A 21755-nucleotide genomic window follows, 5' to 3' on the forward strand; every position below is an offset into this window, starting at 1 on the left:
TCCCGGACTCACTTTGTAGACCAGGCTGGCCTCCAACTCACAGTGATCCACCTGCCTCTGCCTCCTGTATACTGGGATTAAAAGAGTGTGCCACCATGCCCGGCTGTACTACTCTTTACCAATTGCTCCTCTACTTTGTCTAGTCTACGGTACCCAGGCTTACAAACTGTTAGCAATCATTCTGCTTTCACATACCTTTGGTCTACACACATGCCACTGACTCCCTCGCCCCCAGCTTTCCTGATTAACAATCCTCAGATCTCAATCCTAATGTTTCTTCTTGACACAGCAAGCTGGGTAGAGGAACTCTGTCGTGTCAATGTGTTCTTCCTATATTATTATTATGTTTTATGATTTATTTGATTAGTGAGAAAGTCAGATAAAAATCATTTGAGGAGAGTGATTACGTCTTAATGACAAAACCACTGGAATGCATAATAGGAAGTAGAAAGTTGCTGAGCTAAACACAATGGCCCACAACTTTAATTCCACCCACAGGTAAGCCTAAAATAGAAGGATTATTTGAGACTAGGACTTCAAGGCTAGCCTTTACAACTGAGACCTTCCTTGTCTCAAAAAATAATAATAATTAGAAATTAAAATTTAAAAAAAAAAAAAAGCAACCAGGCATGCTAGCACCCAACACACACCCGCGATCCAGCACTTGCAAGGTGGAAGCAGAAGGATCAGGAGTTCAAGGCCAGACTGGACAACATAAGACCAGAATAAAAAAATTAAAAAGACAAAAAACAAAAACCTTTTAAAACTAAAAAGGTCATCAGTGGGCGCGGTGGCACACACCTGTAATCCCAGAACTCTGGGAGGCAGACGCAGGAGGATCTTTGTGAGTTTGAGGTCAGCCTGGTCTACAAAAGGAGCCCATGACAGCCAAGGCTCTACAGAGAAATCCTGTCTCGAAAAACAAAAAAACTTAAAAGGTCAGTAAAATGGTTCCATAGGTAAATGGGCTTTGCTTTGCTATCAAGCCTAATGACCTGAGTTTGATCCCCAGAACCCACATGGTAGAAGGAAAGAAATGACTCTCAAAAGCCATCCTTTGATCTTCACATGCACACCGTGGCACATATGTGCTCACAGACTCACACATACAAACTCATTCATTCATTCTCTCTTGCACAGAGAGAGAGAGAGAGAGAGAGAGAGACAGAGAGAGAGAGAGAGAGAGAGAGAGAGAGAGAGAGATGAATGAAGATTATAAGTTGCTAAATAACTAAACAAATGACTAATATAGTCCCATCATGAAGTACATTACATTTTGTTACAGATACATTTCATAACTTGAGATCATACAAAATTTTGCCAATTTCCTCTGGGATATTAATGGCACTCATGAGTATTCAAAAAATAATTAAAACATGACAGGACAAACTAGGAAGACAAAATCCCACAACTCAGTTAATTTGAATATTATAAACTTTAATGGAACTTGGAGTTGGAAAGACAAAATAGATTTATCAAACCTTTTAAAAATGACATGATTTGACAAAAAAATGAAGTCACCCAAAGCCTACCGCAAAAGTAATAAATGTACATAATAAGACAAACAACCAGACATAGTGGTACAGACCTGTAATCCTAGCACATGGGAGGTTAAGGCAAGAGGATCAAGAAGTGAGCCCAGTTCTCTTCAACAGGGTAGCCCAGCAACAGACAAGATGCAGGTCCTGAGATCAAGCCTAGTGACATCATCAAGAATGTCATCACCTCACCATCACCCTAACCCTAAGTATCATGGATATGAGCAATGGAGTTCTTGTTTTACATTTATTAGTGGGTGTAGATGTATGGCAGTCAGAAGATAAGCTGTGAGAGTTGGCTGTCTCTTTTACTATATGGGCTCTGGGGACAGAGTTAGGGCTTCAAAGAATGTGCTTTTACCTCACTGGCCCCCAACAACAGATTTCTTTGGGGGGATGATTTATTTAAATTCTGTATCTAAGTGTTTTGCCTGCATGTACACACCATGTGCGTGCCTGGTGCCAGTGGAGACCAGAAGAAGTCATCAGATCCCCTAGAGCTGGAGTGAATGTGGGTAGGAGCCACGACACGGCACATCACAGGGGATTTAATTCAGATTCTCTACAAGAATACGCAGTGCTCATAACTGCTGAGCCGTCTCTCCAGCCCAACAACAGGCTTCTTTTCATCCAATTGGAATCATTTTCAAATTAGAAATGACTACTTCATCATTTTAGAGCAAAAATCTATTTTACTCTTTCCTAAAAATAATTTTTAACAGCCTAAAATCACATAACGAAATTCTGGTAAACAGACTTTAGAAGGCAGATACAGGAAAGTCTTTAAACTTATTGGCTTCATCAACAATTATTAAATACACTGAACATAAAGACTTTAGATCTAAATATCAATTCAAAGATTTTTTAAGACGTATTATTTTTATTTATGTGTATTAGTGTGAATGTCTGCCACAAGCGAGGGGCACGTCCACCAAGGACAGAAGGGAGTTTCAAATCTTCTTGGAACCAGAATCACAGGCAGCTGTAGGCCGTGTGACAGGGGTGCTAGGATCTGAAGCCAGGTCCTTTGGAAGAGCTACAAGTACTCTTAACCACTGAGCCATCTCTCCAGCTTCTTTTTTTTTTTTTAATTATATGTATGTATGTGAGTATATTCATATGATGCTCATATATGCATATATCAAATTCCAGGCCAGCTGGAGATACATGGCAAAACCCTAGCTCAGCTCCTCCCCACAAAAGATGCTAAATACATGAAAAGTTGCTTTTATTATGTACTAAGTATGATGCTTGCATTTAGGAAAAAGCAATATACAACTAATTTGTAAAAGGAGAGCATTTTTATATATCAGTATTACTTTTTTAAAAACTGACAAATTATTGCTTTCAGGCTTGAGTACTGGCAGTCTCCTGGTAAGGCTAAGGAAAATAACCAGCAAGACCTAACACACACACACACACACACACACACACTGCCACTGCTACCAAATAAAATTTTAATTTTGAAGCAAAAGAAAAAAATTTGGGAAAACATATTCATCTACTTGAGCTTGAAAGCTTTTCAATACTCAAAAATTTTCCAATGAGACCTTGGTGATATTAGTGAATATATTTTTTTCATATTGCATATAGTTTTTCTGTGAGCTCTAGCATAGTCAACAGCCCGTGTGCTTAATGGGTATCCCATACTTTATATAACCAAAACAGATACCCTCATATGCTTCTCCCTGCAAGCCACCCCCAGGGACCAAACATCTGCTAGCATCTAACCACATGCTTAAGGAACATGGGGGTGCTTAAGGCAGGCATCATCCTTAGGTTCCTTTCTCGTACACCACATGCAATCCAACATACAATTTCCACTGTGTCTGAAAAACACACATCTGGTAAATCACTAGGGGATTTTAAGCAGGCAGTGATTTGGGTTTTTTTTTTGTTTTTGTTTTTGTTTTTTTGAGACAAGAGTTCTCTACATAGCCCTGGCTGTCCTGGAATGCACTATGTAGACCAAGCTGGCCTTGAATTCAAGAGACCCACCTGCCTCTGCCTCCTAAGTACTGGGATAAAAGGTGCACACCACCATGCACAACTTAGATCATCGTATTAAAAAGATATATTTGTTTGCATGCATTCCCATAGTGCAAATGTGGGAGTCAGAGGACAGTTGGTAGGAATAAATTCTATCCTTACACCACAGGGATCCCAAAGGTCAACGCAGGTCATCAGGCTTAGCAACAAACACCCTGACTCCGGGAACCATCTTATCAGCCCAGATTTCTCCTTTAAGAGTCCCACAGTGTTGCAACAGAAGCTCAGTGTGGGTAGCTGGGCAGAGAAGACGGGTAGAGATGAGAAGAGCCACAACTGAGTGGCTATAGCAAATGTCTGATCAGCTAATGCAATGGATATGGAATAGGCAAGTTGAAGACTTAAAAGCCAGGTGTGGGTGGGAGACTAGAGAGAGATGGCCCAGCAATTAAGTGCAATGGCTGCTACTCTTGCAGATTCAGTACCCAACATCCACATGATAGCCCCCAATTATTCATAATCCAGTTCCAGGAGATCTGGCACCTTTTCTGGCACAAAAAACAAACCAAAACAAAATTTACCTAATTACTAAGAGCCAGGTATGCACCCATATGCTGGCACTAGCTGTCTAGATCCCCCTCTACCCCCATCCCACCAAAACCTTGAGATAATCAAGCTAGGACTGCAGCTCTTCAACGAACAGCCCAGGCAGGGCTGTTTGAAATATCTGGTACCAGGCTTTTATGACATGCCTGGAGGAATGAATTCTAAGTGGCCCTGCAACCACTTCCACCTTAGCCAGAGAGAGAGCGCTGCCCCCAGTGCAGGTGCTATTGTGACTGGAGCCAAGGAAGCCTAGGACACAAGCCTCAATGGCTGTAACTAATGCTAGGGGACAAGGCTGTGTGACTGGTCCTTAGTTGTCTGTCTAGGGTTGAGACCTGTGGGCTTTCCCCCTTCCACATTGGTATGTTTACTGGCATCATCCTTTTTCAGGCAGTCATGTTGGTGAGACCTCATGAGTATAGCTTCTGCCATTTCTAGGAGACAATTCCATATCAAAACTTCCTGTTTCTCTGGCTCCTACAATCTTTCTACTTCCTCTTCTACAATGATTCCCTGAGCCTTAGGTGCAAGAGTTGTGTTGTAGATGTAATGGTTATGTCTGGGCTCCATAACTCTGCATTTTGGGGGTGTCATTTTCTGTAATATCCCCCCTCTATTGCAAAGAGAAGTTTCCTTGAAGAGAGGAGGGATGACAATTATCGGCAGACATAAGGATCAGTATTTAGAATGTATCTATCAAAAATGCAGCCATTCAAAAGAGGAGGTAGGAAGATCCTAAAAGCCAGAGATGGTGGATGGCTTCAAGTCAAGTACAACAAGGCAGATGTGTGTACAAATTCATAGCAACTGTGACAGCATGCACAAAACCTGCACAAATTCAAACCAGACAAAAATCCCAGCACAAAGAAGGTAAAATGAACACAAAGTCCCACTCTAACCAAAAAGTTATTCGCAATTGGTATCTGTTGGGAAAGGCTCAGTTCCTACGATGAAGTGTTACTGGTGGGATTAATCACACTCAGGGTAAGCCCCATGCCTAGGAGTAGTTGACCAGCACAAAAACCAAAAAGGACTCTGGTGTGTGTGTGTGTGTGTCTTTGTTGTTGTTGTTTGTTTTGTTTTTTGCTTTTTTGTTTTGTTTTGTTTTGCTTTTCAAGACAGGGTTTCTCTGTGTAACAGCCCTGGCAGTCCCGGACTTGCTTTATAGAGCAGGCTAGCCTCAAAAATCACACAGATCCACCTGCCTCTACCTCCTGAGTTCTGGGGTTAAAGGCATGTGCCACCATGCCCAGCCCAGACTCCATTTATTTATTTATGTATTTATTTAGCCAGGCGTGGTGGTGCATGCCTTTAATCCCAGCACTTGGGAGGCAGAGGCAGGTGGATCACTGTAAATTCGAGGCCAATCTGGTTTACAAAGCAAGTCCAGGACAGTTAAGGCTATACAGAGAGACTCTATCTCGAAAAACTAAAAATAAAAAAAAATAAAATAAAATATTTACTTATTACGTAGATAGTATTCTGCCTGCATGTGTACCTGCAGGCCAGAAGAGAACGTTAGATATCATTAAAGATGGCTGTGAGACACCATGTGGTTGCTGGGAACTGAATTAAAGACCTTTGGAAAAGCAACCAGTGCTCTTAACCTCTGAGCCATCTTTCCACCCCCCAGACTGCATTTTTTATGTGCACTTTTTGTTTTCTTGTTTTGTTTTGGCGTGTGTGTGTGTGTGTGTGTGTGTGTGTGTGTGTGTGTGTGTCTGTCTGTCTGTCTGTGTCTTATTTGTTGTTTTGATTTTCTCTCTTTTTTTTAATTTTTGTTTTGTGCTTTTGGGGTTTGCTTGTGCTCACATGCACACACTGGTCAGGAGTTAAGAGAGATATGGAAGGAGTCGGGAGAGGGAAAATAATATGATAAAGATACTGAATGGAGAAAATGTGTAGCATGCAGTAGGGCCTGTGCTGGGTTAGAAGCGATGGTGGATTGTAGCTTCTCCTCCAAGATCCAAGACATCACTAGCTCTGGGCAATTGGCTTGGTTTCCAGTACCTGGCGTGCTTTCCCTCTCGTTGAGCAGGACAGAATTCCAACAGATTGCTTTTTTCTTTCCTTTTTTTTTTTTAAGTGACTCACATAGTGAGTCAGCTGGGAGACATTCTTAGTGCCGCCTCTTCCTATGCTGGAGCACTAAATTCCATTGAAACAAAAAAATCCAAACAGGTGTGGTGGTTCACACCATAGTCCCAGCCTCAAGACATAAAGGAAGAGGCTGCCATGAGTTTCTGGCCAGCCTGGGCTACAGGGTGAGACTGTCTTTAAAAGCATACTAAATAAAACAAAAAATTATTTAAATCATTTAGGAAGAGTCAATGGGAGGGGGTAAGGGGGCTGAAATGTAGTTCAGCAAAAAACACTGCTACCAGTGAAAACCTAGTAACCTGAAACCCAGGTCAGCCCTCGGGACCTACAGTCCAAGGAGCACACCAACCCTCAAAGGCTGTCTAACCTCCAAATGGGCACTGTGGCACCTGCATCTATCTCTCTCTCCCGCCTTCCCTACACACACACACACACACACACACACACACACACACACACACACACACACACACGATGAAAAAGCAAAAATAAAATAAAATACCTACCTTATGGAAAGTAAAATAATGAGTTTGAGGCCAGGTTGGTCTACAGAGTAAGTTCTAGGACAGCCAGGGCTACCCAGAGAAACCCTGTCTCAGAAACACAAACAAACAAAAAAAAAAAGTAATAGGATCTGTCAGATGAACTAGTGGTAGCTTAGGAACAAGTTGAAATAACACAGTTGTAAAGAATCATGCACAGCTGCATGGCATAGTGACTCTTAATTCCAGAGCACAGAGGAGAGAGGCAGGAAGCTCATCCTCAGCCACAGAACAAGTTAGAGGCCAGCCTAGGCTACACAATAAGCAAAAAAAGGGAGGGAGGAAGGGGTGGGGGGTACATTACTTGTTTTGCAGTTCTTTAATTTTTCTGGTATTTGATGGGGTCAGGGTCTTACTCTAGTCTGGGCTAACCTGGACACTCCACCAAATAGACAGGATTACAGGAAACAACCATCACACCAGGCCGTCACATCAGGGTACACTTAGCAACAAAAATGCATTACCTTAAGATGCTTTATTTGCATCTTAATTATGAAAATTTTTTAAGTGGAGAAAATTAGTAGAGTCAAGAGTAAATGTATTTATTTGAGTCAACACAGTGGTACCACTAAAACACATTCTGAAAGACTGCTTTCTAAAGAGTTAAAATTATCAAGTCAACTATTTCTTTTATATCAAAAGCCATCAAGTGTTACTTTTCCTATTATCCTTTCAAAGATGTACTCTGAAAAGAAAATCCTCTCAACTGACCTTCCACCACTGACCCAGATACACACAAGTCTGAGACAGGAGCCCATCTCAGCTCCACTGCTGAGTCCATCTGCCCTGCTGCTACTGCTCACTGCTGCTGCATCCTGGACCATGGAAAGCACAGCTTCTTCAACCTTCCAGGGCAAGCTGAAAAGCACTGCTCTCCAGGAAACCCCAGGCTGTCAGCTCTGAGACTGCTGCGGCAGCCAGCCCTGTGGACTGAGTAGCTGCTGAGTGTGAAGTCTCTCCAAAACACAGACAACACCGCTGAACACTCAACTCATACTACCGTGTACACCATCCTAATACGTCCCCTTTGTATTTATGTTCATGCTATTGTCTCTCTTTTTCTAAAAAAAAAAAAAAAAACGCTAATACACCTGGGCATCTTGAGTTGAGGGTTATCTTCTCCTACATAAACTCCACTGCAATGTGCTGCCTCAGCATAGGCACAAAAGCAAGAGTGCCAAACTGTAGATCAAAACTTCAAGCAAAAATAAGCATTCCCTCCACATTGAAAAAAAAAAAAAAAAGGGCCACCAATTCTCGCTAGTAATATTCCCAAAGAGAATTACAGACTACACTTTAGGACTACATACATTTGCAAGCTTGCACTAAAACTGTCTTGTCTCTTTTTCTGTTTGTAACTTACATTGAGAGATTTTTATTTGATACTTTGATTAGTTGTGGTCTGTGATCTGTCTTTCTTTCTCTTTTGAGACAGGGCTTACAGAGAGACTCACTATGTTGAGCAGGCAGGAAATCTGTGTAGTCTGCCTCCCTCATGCCAGGACTAAATACTAGTAATACCACAGCAGGCTTTTAATTGCTCTTTCATGCTTGCTTTCTGTTTTATTCTGATGGACAAAAATACTAATACTCCTTCATATTCTCAAAGGCGTTCAGCTCCATGAGGGTATGGTTGTTGACAGTATGTATTGTTAGAAGTTAAATCCTAAGTATCTATGAGTCAACAGAAAGTAAATTAAAAAGGAATTGGGATAAGAGGTTGAATCTAACATTAAATTATGCAAATGATTGCATAAATTCAACAAGAACAGTGTTCATATGAAAAAGACAAAACTTTCAGTTCAATGTAAATTTGAGAACATCTAAGGAGTCTTGAGTAGAATATACATATATACATACATATATTATATACCTAATGCATATGTGGGGGGAAAGGGGGCAGGGAGCGGGCGCACAAACTTGCTATGCTAACCAGGCTGGCCTGAAACTCATCAAGATCTACCTGCCTCTGACTCCCTAGTGCTAGGATTAAAAGCCTGCACCACCATAACCACCATATCCAACTAAGATTTTTTTTTATTGTTAAATCATGTGTATACATGTGTGCCTGTGTGCCGAGTATATGCACATGAGTACAGGGGTCTACACAAGCCAGAGGCATTAGGTCTCCCTGGAGCTAGAGTTACAGGTGATAGTGAGCTTCCTGGTATGGGTGGTGGGAATCAAACTTGGATGAGCAGTCAGCTCAGAGAAAAGCCAGCTGAGATTTAATGGCAAATCTCCAAAGTACAAACCTACCTGTTCTTCTGATTGCAGCTTAGCACTGAGAAAGTATTCTCCAAGAGATGGTGCTGGAGCTGATAGGTTCCCATGCTCGTCCAACAGGTCTACTTACTCCAACAACAATGCTGAACTGGCTGCCTGAAGTCTAGATTCTTCTGAGAACTGGGTGATATGCAAACTACTCCACCTAGCACGTAGTCTGTCACAACTAAGGAATCTGCCAGTCACTAACTGGCCAAACAAAATTTATTTAACACTTCTAAGTTTCAATTTCCTCATTTATATGAGGTCACTCTCTATGTGCACAGTTTATAAGGATTAAATACAAACTAGAAGAGATTATAACAGAATAGGCACTCATTAAACAGGATGTATTGGTTTGGTTCTCCTTATCTGTGGGGGTTCAACAATCATGCACTAAGCCTACTGCTGATCCAATATGCTGTACACACTTTCTTGCCACTACGCCCTAAATTGGAAACATACAAATTTAGGGGTCAGCTTGGTAACTAAGAGGTAAAAGTGCTGGCCTACAAGCCTGACAACTGTAAACTCAATTCCCAGGACCTATATGGTGGAAAGCTGTCCTCTGACCTACACACACACACAGCGGCACATGTGTACAGACACACACATAATAAATGTAATTTTAAAAAAAAAACGTTTTCATAGAATTTAAGATTGTACTCACTATTGAAAGTAATCTAGAGATCAGAGGACTTAATACATACGGGAATATATATGTGGGTTTGATGCAAATTCTATGTCAAAGGATGTAAGAGACCTGAACATCCAAGGTCAATGAAGAACACATATTTATTATCCTTTATTATTAATATCTCCAATTATCTTTTTTGTTTGTTTTTTGATACAGCGTTTCTCTGTGTAGCCTTGGTTGGTCTGGACTCTCTTTGTAGACCAGGCTGGCCTGCCTCTGCCTCCCAAGTGCCGGGATTAAAGGCATGCACCACATACTGGGCTCCAATTATCTTCTTTACCCATTCTTTTTTATAGAAATGTTTTGAAGAAAGTAACCAACTCAAAATTAAAAGAAATTTAGTATTGCAATCTGAAGAACTAGTGTTTGCTTTCAGACCTCATTAGTAGCTATTGGGCCTTATTTACACTAGATATTTAATGTCTCTGAGCCCAGATGGTTGGTCTGTGGCCAGGAAGAAGAGGAAAAGGGGAAGCAGAGAGGAAAAGAGAATAGGGTGGGGGCTAAACGCACACTGTAGCACACAGTGCATATGCACGAGCCTATGGCTACAGGAAGTTGCTTGGGTTCAGAAGTTTGGGGCCAGTCTTCCTAGTCAACATAAGGAGATTATGTCTTTCAAAATACTACCTTTTTTTTCTTTTTCTTAAGTTCTTTAGCTTTTTGAAATGAAGGCCAGGCTAGTCTCAAACTTCTGCTGTGAAAATTGTGATCCTCCTGCCTCAGCCTCCTCAGTGTTGGGTTACAAGTACGATGTACCACCTACCCCATTTCAAAATAAAAAGTTTAAAGGCATGAGAAGCATTTTTAACAATTAATGGCGCTTATAAGCAAGTGTAAGATGTACAATACCAGAATGGTCAGCTTCTACCAACTTCAAACTGTTCCATAAGTAAGCAAATGTAATGGAGGCTGAGGCTAAGCAAACTAGTTCATATTAATATGTAAGACTAATCATTAAAACATCATTTCACAAGCTTCTGGCAATGTGCTCACACGAACACACGGGGGGGGGGGGGGGGGGGGGGTGGGATATGCACACACAAAAAATAAAAATACTTTTAAAAAACCTATCTGCCAAACCAAATTAAGTTGATAGAATTTCAGACAGAAAAATTAAAAAGTCAAGTTCTATGATTAGCAAAGTCAAAGGTTGGAAAAGAAAGAATGAAGACACATTCCTTAAGTACTACTCCAGAGAGACTGTTACTAATATGGGAACTGACAAACATTCAAACAAGTCTCAGAACAGCATCTCCCTCTAAAAACAAAATCTACAAGCTTCTGCGAGCAAAGGAACTCTTGGCTCTGGGAAATGATAACCACAGGAAGGCACTTTTAGAAACACTGCAGGTCTGAGGTACATGACTAACTTTTCAAAGACTGTTCTGGTCTTGCCTTATCAACAAAAAGTGCATTTCTAGTCCCATTATCTGATACAAAGTACTACTTTATTTGCTTCTAGTGGAAACTATTAGCTTTTACACAATCAAACTACTGCATACAATTCCCTTACCATCACTAACAGACACAAGCAAGCACGTAATAGTAAGGTGTCAAGAATGTCCTAATAAATCAAGAAGCAATGTAACGTTGAGACCTAAAGACTAAATAATGTTTGTTACTCTATTTTATTCAGGTTCTTCTACACATTAACTCAAGAGAGAAAGAAATCTCAGAAAATAATCAACCACAATGACACTGAGTTAGTTCAAAGGCAACGGCACAAGAACATTTGGAAGAATTAAAGTATTTAAGGCACTTTCCCAGTGAATTTCCCTATGAATCATTCGTGCTTTATAATAACAAGCATACACTATCCTAAAGCGGAAGTAAATATGATGAGGAGGAAAAACCCGACTTGAAAACCACCAAGCACGCAGATTTACAAACCTTCAATTAAAAGAATTTTAAGATGAAATTTCTCAAACTCTCAATCCTCCCTCCCCGCACCCTATTGGGAGGTCTGTACAAATGACTCGAGACAACAATTTTTTTTTTTTTAAATAAGTAAAAGGCACACCCTTTAGGATGAACTGACATAATCACCCCTGCCCCACACCCTCTAACGACACACATCACGCTTTGGAACAGCGCCTCTTCCCTGCCCATTCCTCTCACAGCTGTCCAGGTCCTAGACTCATCACACTGGGCAAAGGGGCGACAGCGAGGTGTGGGGGACCAAGGCGACCAAGAGAGGCTGCGGGATCTTTGGGGGGGGGGGGAACCTTAGCCAGGGGACGAGTAGCTGAGGGGTCTCGGGGCCGACCCCGGCCAAGGAAGGCTTGTGGGGGGTCTTGGGATCAACCTCGGCCAAAAGAGGCAGCGCAGAGTACAGCCCGGCCACAAGAGAAGACTGCGGAGGAGCACGATCCGGCTAAGAGACGCTGCGGAGAGCACCGCCCGGCCTGGGAAGGCTGAGGGGAGCCACGACTCGGCGAGGAGAGGCTGCGGGGAGCACGATCCAGGCAAGGGACGCTGCGGGAAAACAACCCAGGAGAGGAAAGGTGCCTGGGACGGAAGGACAGGGGAAGCTGCCCGGGCCAGGCGCAGACTACAGCCAGGGCAGCTGGTGGGGAGCAGAGCGGGGCCGGGCAGACTGCGAGCAGCAGAGCTCGGCCGGGGTAGGCGTCCGGGAGCCGCGGCCCGGGCAGGCTTTGGGGAGCACAGCCGGCCCGGGACAGGCTACCGAGAGCACACCCGGCTGGGCACGCGGGGAGCGGCGTCCCGGCTGGCGGCGCCCGCGGCGGCCCTGCTCCTCGCCCATTTTCTCGCAGCGGCCACTTCCTGTATCGCGGCGGCGGCTGCTCCGGCCGGGGCGGAGGGTGGCGAAGGAGGGCAGCTCCCACCGCGCCCAGCCTGCCCGTCGCCCCGGCCGCCCTCCCCTGCCCCCCGCCGGCCGCCCGAGCTCCTCACCTGTATGTAGTTGTTTTCACAGTAGTCCGCCACCCGGGTCAGGTTCTGGTAACTCTCTATCAGCGCCCTCTTGCCTGAAGGGATCTCCTCCTCTAGTAACATCTGCAGCTCTGCCATTTTCCACCCCTCCGCATCGCTTCCTCTCGCGTTAAAGAGACAGAGGCAGCTGGGTCCGCCGAGGACCGGGGCGCTGCACAGACCAGACACTAACCACCCACCCGCCCTCCGCCGGGTATTGTGGGACTGCACCTCCTCCTCTTCCTCCTTACTCTCCCCGCCCCCCCTCCACCCAGGACGCACAGCCGCCTCAGCCTCACTTTCTCGCGAGAATCCTCCCCCCCCCACCCAGGGTAATTCACCCCGCCCCATTGCAATGATTTCTGGGAATTGTAGTTTCTTCCAGGCTAGGGCGCGCATGCGTCTAAGGAGCCTCCAAAAAACTGGAAGGAACTTAGAGAACCAAGACCAACAGTGCTGTTTTGTTTTTTTTGTTTTTTGTTTTTCGAGACAGGGTTTCTCTGTGTAGCCCTGGCTGTCCTAGACTCACTTTGTAGACCAGGCTGGCCTCGACCTCACAGCGATCCACCTGCCTCCCGAATGCTGAGAGTAAAGGCTTGCGCCACCATACTCTTTTAAATTTAAAGTCTACTCAAGACTCCAGAAGGTGGCGCCACAGGGTGATCTAGACAACGCAACTATTTGTGAGAAGACTTTGAAAATTGACAGAACTTAATTAGGAAATGTCAGTAAAACAAAGGCATCCAATCAGATAACGATTAAAAACAGAAACCCTGAATCGTGACTTCGATTTTTTTGAGGAAGGCTTTGCCTGCTTAACTTACGCTCCAAATCATTTAAAACGTAGGAAACCATCAGTTCTCAGATGTGCGTCAGAAGTGTGCTTCATATTGCAGAAACAAATGGAGCAAGGATAGTTTGTACCCTTAAGAATCTGAAGAAAGCTGGGCGCGGCGGCAAAAGTCTTTAGTCCCAGCGCTTGGGAAGCAGAGGCCAAACATACAAACATGAAACACCTGAAGAAGGCGCATAGGAGTTGGGCTCTGGGGCCTGGGAATCTGAACCCTGCAAGATGGAACTTGTTGCTGAGATGGTTGGACCCAGAAAACTGCCTCTTAACAGAGGGATAAGTGAGGGGAGGTTACGTTTTAAAATAAACAATTTAAGGCTGGCAATGTTGCTCAACAGATAAAGGACCTTTCTCGCTTCAAAGCCCAGAATGCATTTGGTAGAAGGCCAGGGCAGACTCCTACAGTTTGTCCTCTGACTGACACACTATTCGGTGGCGGGAGCCCAGCTCCCCAGCCCCCAACCCCGTGTAAATTTTTAAATAATTTGAGTACTTCCCTCTTCTAATTTCTTTTCTCACTGACTTCATTTTACATATATCTTCTTTTTTAAGTAATGAGCATATTTTTTGTCTAAGTTTGTTTTGCTTTCTCTATTTCTTATCACGTTTTGTGTCTCAAAAGGATTTTTTACAGCCGGGCAGTGGTGCACGCCTTTAATCCCAGCACTCGGCAGGCAGAGGCAGGAGGATCTCTGTGAGTTCGAGGCCAGCCTGGTCTACAAAGTGAGTCCAGGACAGCCAAGGCTACACAGAGAAACTCTGTCTCGAAAAAACCAAAAAACCAAACAAACAAAAATGTGATAAAGCTTAATCTTTCCCACACAAAAAATGTAAACTGAGTATGGCCACAATGGAAAACACTGTAGAAGATCCTGAAAATGCCAAAAATAAATACAATTAACATATGATTCAGCTACTTCACTTCCTGGTATATGCCCCAAAGTGCTGTATGTTTGCATACCAAAGAGAGCTATGCATGTCTGTGTTTACTGCTGTTCTAGTCTCAATAGCCAAGATATGGACCCCTCACAAGTGTTCATCGAGAATTGTACTCATTACTTTTCTTTGTTTCCTTTTATTTCCCCAAATGTTAAGAACATTATGTGCAGGAGTATGTGTCTGTTTGTGGGTGTGTGCACCTGAGTGAAGGAGCCAGCTAAGATTAGACACATCACATGCCCCTGGACCTGGGACTGCAGGCACCTGTGAGTTGCCCAGCATGAGTGCTCAGACCCGCACTCCAGTCCTCTGCAAAAGCAGCCCGTGCTCTTAACCACTGAGCCGTCTTTCCTGTCTGCCTTCGTGTATTTGTATACTGTACTGGCCAGTTTGCATGTCAACTTGACACAAACTAGAGTCATCAGAGAGGGAGGAGCCTCAGTTGAGGAAATGGCTCCATGAGACCCAGCTGTAAGGCAGTTTGTCCATTAGTGATTGATAGGGGAGGGCCCAGCCATTGCGGGTGGTGTCGATTGCAGTGGTGGTCCTGGGTTCCATAAGAGAGCAGGCTGAGCAAACCGCGTTAAGCAAACCATCAACAAGCACCCACCCTCCGTGGCCTCTGCATCAGCTCCTGCTCCCAGGTTCCTGCCCCACTTGAGTTCCTGTCCTGACTTCCTTTGGTGAGAAACAGCAATGTGGAAGTGTAATCCAAATAAACCCTTTCCTCCCCAACTTGTTATTTGGTCTGGTCATGTTGTTTTGTCACAGTAATAAAAACTATTATATATATATATATATATATATATATATATATATATATATATATATATAATACTATATGTTGAAGGATTTATAATATTTAATATTGTGCCTGGCATGGTGGCACATGCCTTTAATCCCAGCACTCGGGAGACAGAGGCAGGCGGAAAGCTGTGAGTTTGAGGCCAGCCTGGTCTACAAAGCAAGTTCACAACAGCCAAGGGTAACACAGACTCTGACTCGAAAAACAAAAACAAAACAAAAAAAATTTAATATTGAATTTTATCTTAGTGAAATCAGCTGTTACTCCTTAACCAGTTTTATTCCTAAATAACCACACAGAGAGACCAGGATCTACTTAATTAGCCTATAGCACAATGCTGCACAATAATTACTCCATCCTAAACCTCCATGCTAGTATAGTTTCCTCCCATCCCTCCCCAGCACTCAGGAGGCAAAGTTTGGCAGATCTCTGAGTTGAAGGCCAGCCTGGTCTACAGAGCCAGTTCCAAGACAGTCAGCACACCACAGACAAACCTTGTCTTGAAAAACAAAAAACAAACAAACAAACAAACGATCAAACAAATATTGAGCAGTTTTTTTTCTTTTTAAGGTATTTTATTTACTTTTTACACATATGGCTATTTTGCTTGAGTGTGTATAAATAATAAACAAAAACAAGATGTGCAGGAGAATGAGATACGACTGATAAAACTCATAGTCTGTTTTCGTAAACATTTCGGAACTCTTACAAAACAAAACAAAACAAAAAACAAAAGAAAGAGGAAACCTAATTTCCATGACCAGTACACTTAGGGGTTAAGAGCATCTGTTGCAGGTTAACTTGGCATGGTTGCCAGCATCCACACAGTGGCTCACAACTATCCCTAATTCCAAGTTCCAGGGCATCCGACGCCCTCTTCTGACCTCTGCAGACACAAAGGCATGAGCATAGTACTGAGACACAGAGACATACATGCAGGCAAAACACTCATAAAAATATATCTTTAAAAAAAAAGGAAAGCAAAAGAAAACCTACCTACCTAACTAACTAACTAACTAACTAAACAAATAATCCCAGTACTTGAGAGGTGGAGACAAAGCATATTTTGAGTTCACAGCCAGCCAGTCTCAAAGAATTATGCAGGAATACAAAATATAAGGCAACACACACACACTGTAACCAATGGCTTTCTTTCTTTTTTTCTGGACATGTCTAAAACAACAACAACAACAACGACATCCAATAACTCAGCTTGTTCTCGAGAGAGGATCTCATATATCCCAGGCTGGACTTGAACTCCCTGTACAGTCAAGTACAACCTTGAACTTTGTTTTCTTTTGTTCCTGACAGGGTTTCACTGTGTAGCCTTGGCTGTCCTGGACTTGCTTTGTAGACCAGGCTGGCCTTGAACTCTCACATTGATCAACCTACCTGCCTCTGAGATTAAAGGCTCTCTGTTCCTGATTTATTTCACTTAACGTAGTGACCTCCCTATTGGACCTCCCTCAGGTGCTTAGGATTATAGGTTGGGTCCTTCAAGGTTCATTTAAGCACTGTAGACTTAATGTCATTAATAGCATTGTGCTAGCTTTTCAAAGTTAAGCTTCTAGCCCATAATGTGCAGCAACCTCTAAAATATGTACATTTATACCCTTCATTAATTTAGTATTTCTCTATGCATTTTATTACCAAAAAAAATTTTTTAAACAAACAAAAACCAGGATCTTTTTTTTTTTCAGGACTGTAATAGAACCCAGGACCTTGTACATATAGTCAAGTATTCTACCACTAAGTTACATCCCTGGCCTATGAAATGCCTTTCAAAGAAATTCCAAGGAACTGAAGAGATGGCTCAGTGGTTAAGAGCACAGTCTGCTCTTGCAGAGGATCCAAGCTCAGTTCCCAGCACTCACATCACAGTTCACAACCATCTGTAACTCCAGTTCCAGCGAAACTGACACTGTTCTCTGCCCTCTGTGGGTACCAGGCATACACATGGCTCACAGGCCTACATTCAGGCAAAACATACAGCCACATAAAATAAAATCTGAAAAAAAAAATCCAACAGAATCTAAGTATCGTAGCACATGATTGTAACCCCAACATTCAGGAGGAATGTGAATTCCAGGCTAATCTGGGCTACATGGCAAAAACCTGTGTCAAAAAACAAACAAACAAACAAACAAGGGATGGTAGGATGGCTCAGTAGGTAAGAGCGCTTGCTGTGCAAGCATAAGGACCGGAGTTCATGTCCCTAGAGACCATGCTAAAAACCAGCATGGGTATGTGTTCCCGTAACCCCAGCATGAAGAGTCAGAGATAGCTGTGAGTTCGAGGCCAGCATGGTCTACAAAGCAAGTCCAGGACAGCCAAGGCTACCCAGAGAAACTCTGCCAGGGACCAAAAGGCCTGAGGCCGACCCCCACCCATTCAGTATTTGCAGCCAACATCCTGCTGGGCCACTCATTAGGTATGCAAGGCATCCGGTTTAGTCCTGAGAAGACAGCGATCTGATCCTAAGATAACCACAGAGATATCCTGCTTTGTCTCACCTGAAAGACCCCTCCCCTTGCAAATGTTCCCGGGGCTCAACCCAGAAGATTTTGTACTTTTCCACTACTCCCTTGCGTACCCCGCCCGCCCTAAAGCAGGTTTTAAAAAGCCTGCCCTTACCTTTAATAAACGAGCTCTTGACAAGCAATTGTTCGCTTGAGCTACTGTCTCTCTCCCGCCCATGTCTTTATGTACAGGTTGCGACCCCCCTCGATCCCCCAATAACTGACCAGCTGGACTGGTTGGTGGACTAATTATCGTTACATGGACTAATTTCATCTGGCGACCACGAAGGGACTCGAGGTGCGGGTTTCTCCCCGAACGGATTAAGGGACCGGTCCACAGGAGTTTTCATGACCAGCCGAGCTCGCCCGGCCGGCTTCGTCATTAGGTGAGTCATCCGTTCGCATATCTCAAGAATGGGCCATTCGCTGTCCAAGGAAGCAAAGTTCATAAAAGGCTTAAAGGACGTACTCAGAGAGAGAGGTATTAGGGTAAAAAAGAAACATTTGATTGAGTTTTTTGTTTTTATTGACCAGACCTGTCCCTGGTTCATGATTGATGGACCTACTATTCATTCTGAAAAGTGGCAGAAGGTGGGGCGTGAGCTTAATGCACTTATTAAAAAAGATGGTAATACAGCGGTGTCGAACAGTATTTTTTCTTATTGGGGCCTTATACGGGACATAATTGAGTCCGGCGAAAACGAAAGCGGAGAGAGGCAGCTCCTCTCCGTGGCTGAACTCTGCCTGCGCGAATCTCTCCCTCCTTCTCGTGTTCCTTCCTGTTCCTCTTTGCAGGGTTCCTCTCTTCCTACATCCTCGGAGCCCTTAAAAAATCTTTCCCCTGCGCCTGCGTCCAAGCCTTCCCCTTCCTCCCGCCGTCTTTATCCGTCGCTTCCTCCCACCTATGAGGACCCCATTTCCGCTATGGAACGTGGGTGTTCACCACTTTGTGCCTCTGTTTTTCCCCCAAAAAGGACACCCTCTGTCCGGTCCGGTCCGCCAACCTCTCCTGTTCCCCCTTCACGCGCCTCCCGCCATTCCGCCATTTTCCTTTCTCAGGCCCCAGATGAGCCCTTGGATCCGGATGCTGCTGCCACCCTTGAGGAGGAGGCTGCTCGACATCATTCCGATGATGGCCTCCTCCGCGCGGCGCCAACCTTTCCCTCCTCTACCTTGCTCACTCTTCCCCCTCCCCTTACTAAGCCCTACCCTGCCTCCCGGCTCCCGCCACCTTGTTCCCTCCCAAACTGCTTTTGCCAGACGGAGGCTCATCTCCAACACCAGATCTCCCATGCGACGAAGATTCTTCAGCTTCAACAACGGCTTTCACTTTTAACAACGCGCCTTTCCTCCACAGCCCCATTTATTTTCCCTGTCACCCGTTCCCAGAGCCAGCCCGCCCTGAGCGGGGCAAAAACTGAGGCCACTGATTCAGGCGCTACTTCGGGAGAGCCACCTGCCCCTACACCCTCCCAGTCGTCCGCAGCCCTTGTAGATTCTGATAGTGAGCATGATTCCTCAGGTTCGGAGGGAGAACAGAAAGGTGGTGGAACGGCTCCTGACCCTACCCAGCCTTTCACGCTCATAATTTTTCCTTCCCTCTTTGCCCCCACAGGACTGCTCTGGCAACGGACCCCTCTCTTTTGGCTTCATCTCCCCTCCTCCTCCACTAAGGTCCTTCCTACCTATCCTACTCTGGTTGCGTCTCTCATTCGACAGGGGCGGGAAGCGGCCACCAGGCTTTTCGGAAGGGACCCTCACTCTATTATCACGCCTTACTCGGCCACACAAATAAGGTGGCTTTTTCAAAATTCAGATGATTGGGCGGTCTCCTGTATTTCTTTTTGCGGCCTATTAGATAATCATTATCCCCCAGATAAACTAATTCAATTCCTGCAGCGACAACCTGTCATCTTTCCGAGAGTCACCCGCTCCAGACCCCTCCCCCAAGCTTCCCTGGTTTTTACTGATGGCTCCTCTACCGGGGTTGCTGCCCTCTCTGTGGACGGAGCTATCCTGCAAAAACAAACCCCCCATACCTCTGCTCAGCTTGTTGAGCTGGAAGCTGTCGCACACGCCTTTACATTGCTTCCCCATACTCCCTTTAATCTATATACTGATAGTGCCTATGTCGCGTCCTCTGTTCCACTCCTCGAGACGGTTCCTCGTATTAAGCCTGCTACTAATGCCTCCCCTCTCTTCTCCCGTATCCAACAGCTTATTCTTTTGCGCTCTCAGCCTTTTTTCGTTGGTCATATTCGCGCTCACTCTACCCTGCCAGGGCCTCTGACTACACTTAATGCCCAGGTGGACTCAGCCACGCGCCCCCTGCTTTCAGGGCTGGCCGTTCCATCCGCCAGCGACCCCGTTGCTATGGCCAGGGAGGCTCACGCCCTCCACCACCTTAATTCCCAAAGCCTCCGCCACATGTTCTCCATCACTCGGGAACAAGCCCGGGCTATTGTTAAAGAATGCCAGGCATGTGTCACCTTTCTTCCCGAGCCACATACGGGAGTCAACCCTCGTGGCCTCATGCCTGGACAGGTCTGGCAAATGGATGTTATTCATTTTTCCTCTTTTAAGAAACTTAAGTATATTCATGTGTCTATAGATACTTTTAGTGGATTTATTTGCGCCTCTCCACACGCTGGAGAGTCTACTAGAGATGTTATTGATCATGTTTTGTATTGCCTTATTGTACGATGGAAAGTACTAGAGATGTTATTGATCATGTTTTGTATTGCCTTATTGTACGATGGAGAGTCTACTAGAGATGTTATTGATCATGTTTTGTATTGCCTTACTGTTGCCCCCAAACCCTTTACCTTAAAGACTGATAACGGCCCTGGGTATACAAGCTCTGCCTTCAAGTCCTTTTGTGCCCAACTGCAGATTAAACATGTTACGGGGATACCTTACAATCCCCAAGGACAAGGAATTGTCGAGAGGGCCCACCAGACACTTAAAACAATGCTTAATAAATTACAGTTTTCCAAAGGAATCCTATATCCCTCTACAGCAGGGCCTCGCCTGCTTCTCAATCATGCATTGTTCGTCCTAAATTTTCTACAAAAGGATGATCTTGGCCATTCGGCGGCCGATCGCCTTTGGCACTCCTCCACCTCCTCCACCTATGCCAAGGCTCTGTGGAAGGATCCACTGACCCACCGATGGCATGGACCCGACCCAGTCCTTATTTGGGGCAAAGGTCATGCCTGCATTTATGATCAGAAAGAACAAAATGCGCGCTGGTTACCTGAGCGCCTAGTCAAACCTTTTAACCCCCCTCTCCCAGGGAACTCCCCTGAGGAAAAGATGTAATTGTGCTCTTTTTTAGGATAAAAAAGATACCGCCGATGCATCACGTTGCTACTCACCACGTCGCTCCTTTGCCTCTGCCTCCCTGAAGTGATTCTCGCCGCATTTCTGCGCCAACCTCAGCCTTATACAATCTATAATTTTATCTGGGTCATTATTAACCAAGCGGGAGATATTGTTAGTTCCTCCTCCTCTCAGGGCATTAACCCCCAGTGGCTCGATTTACAGGTTGACCTCTGTGCCCTGGCCCTGGGAGGCCCCTCTTCTTGGGGCGTGGAAGACATTTTTTTTCTCTCGCTCGGTTGGTGGTCCCAGTCCCGGCTGCTGTAATGACCTGGAGCGCATCATGCTCCACAAAACCTTACACCAAGATGGGATTGCTTGGGCCAGAGGGCTCTATGTTTTCCCGGGACCCTCTCATCGCTGTGGTGGGGCCCAAGATTTTTACTGTGCCTCTTGGGGGTGTGAGACCACTGGCGACACGTACTGGAAGCCATCCTCTTCTTGGGACCCTTAAAGACCTTTACAATGTAGCTCGTTCAGTCACCAATGGCTGGTGCAACCCCCTGACCATTCGCTTCACTGAGCCCGGTAAACGTGCCATTTGGACGGGTCGTGGATTTGAATGGGGCCTCCGTGTTTATAAATCAGAG

At 44.7% G+C, this 21755-nt stretch overlaps 1 protein-coding gene across 12 annotated transcripts in view; it reads right to left on the bottom strand.

The window, feature by feature from the left end:
• ABI1 (abl interactor 1) overlaps window positions 1-12926 on the bottom strand; it is an 85270-nt gene extending 72344 nt beyond the window's left edge. For 8 of the 12 annotated variants that reach the window (XM_084781980.1, XM_084781978.1, XM_084781987.1 and 5 more), the window contains exon 1: window positions 12654-12925. In XM_084781980.1, the coding sequence (XP_084638106.1) occupies window positions 12654-12770 (117 nt within the window). In that variant the 5' untranslated portion in view covers window positions 12771-12925. Of the gene's footprint in view, window positions 1-12653 lie in introns of all 12 variants that reach the window. The other 4 variants (XM_084781988.1, XM_084781981.1, XM_084781977.1 and 1 more) reach the window with 2 other exon arrangements.
• Window positions 12927-21755: the final 8829 nt, after the last annotated feature.

The sequence above is a fragment of the Acomys minous genome (genome assembly GCF_964271855.1).
Source record: "Acomys minous genome assembly, chromosome: 5".
In the NCBI taxonomy this organism is placed as follows: domain Eukaryota; kingdom Metazoa; phylum Chordata; class Mammalia; order Rodentia; family Muridae; genus Acomys; species Acomys minous.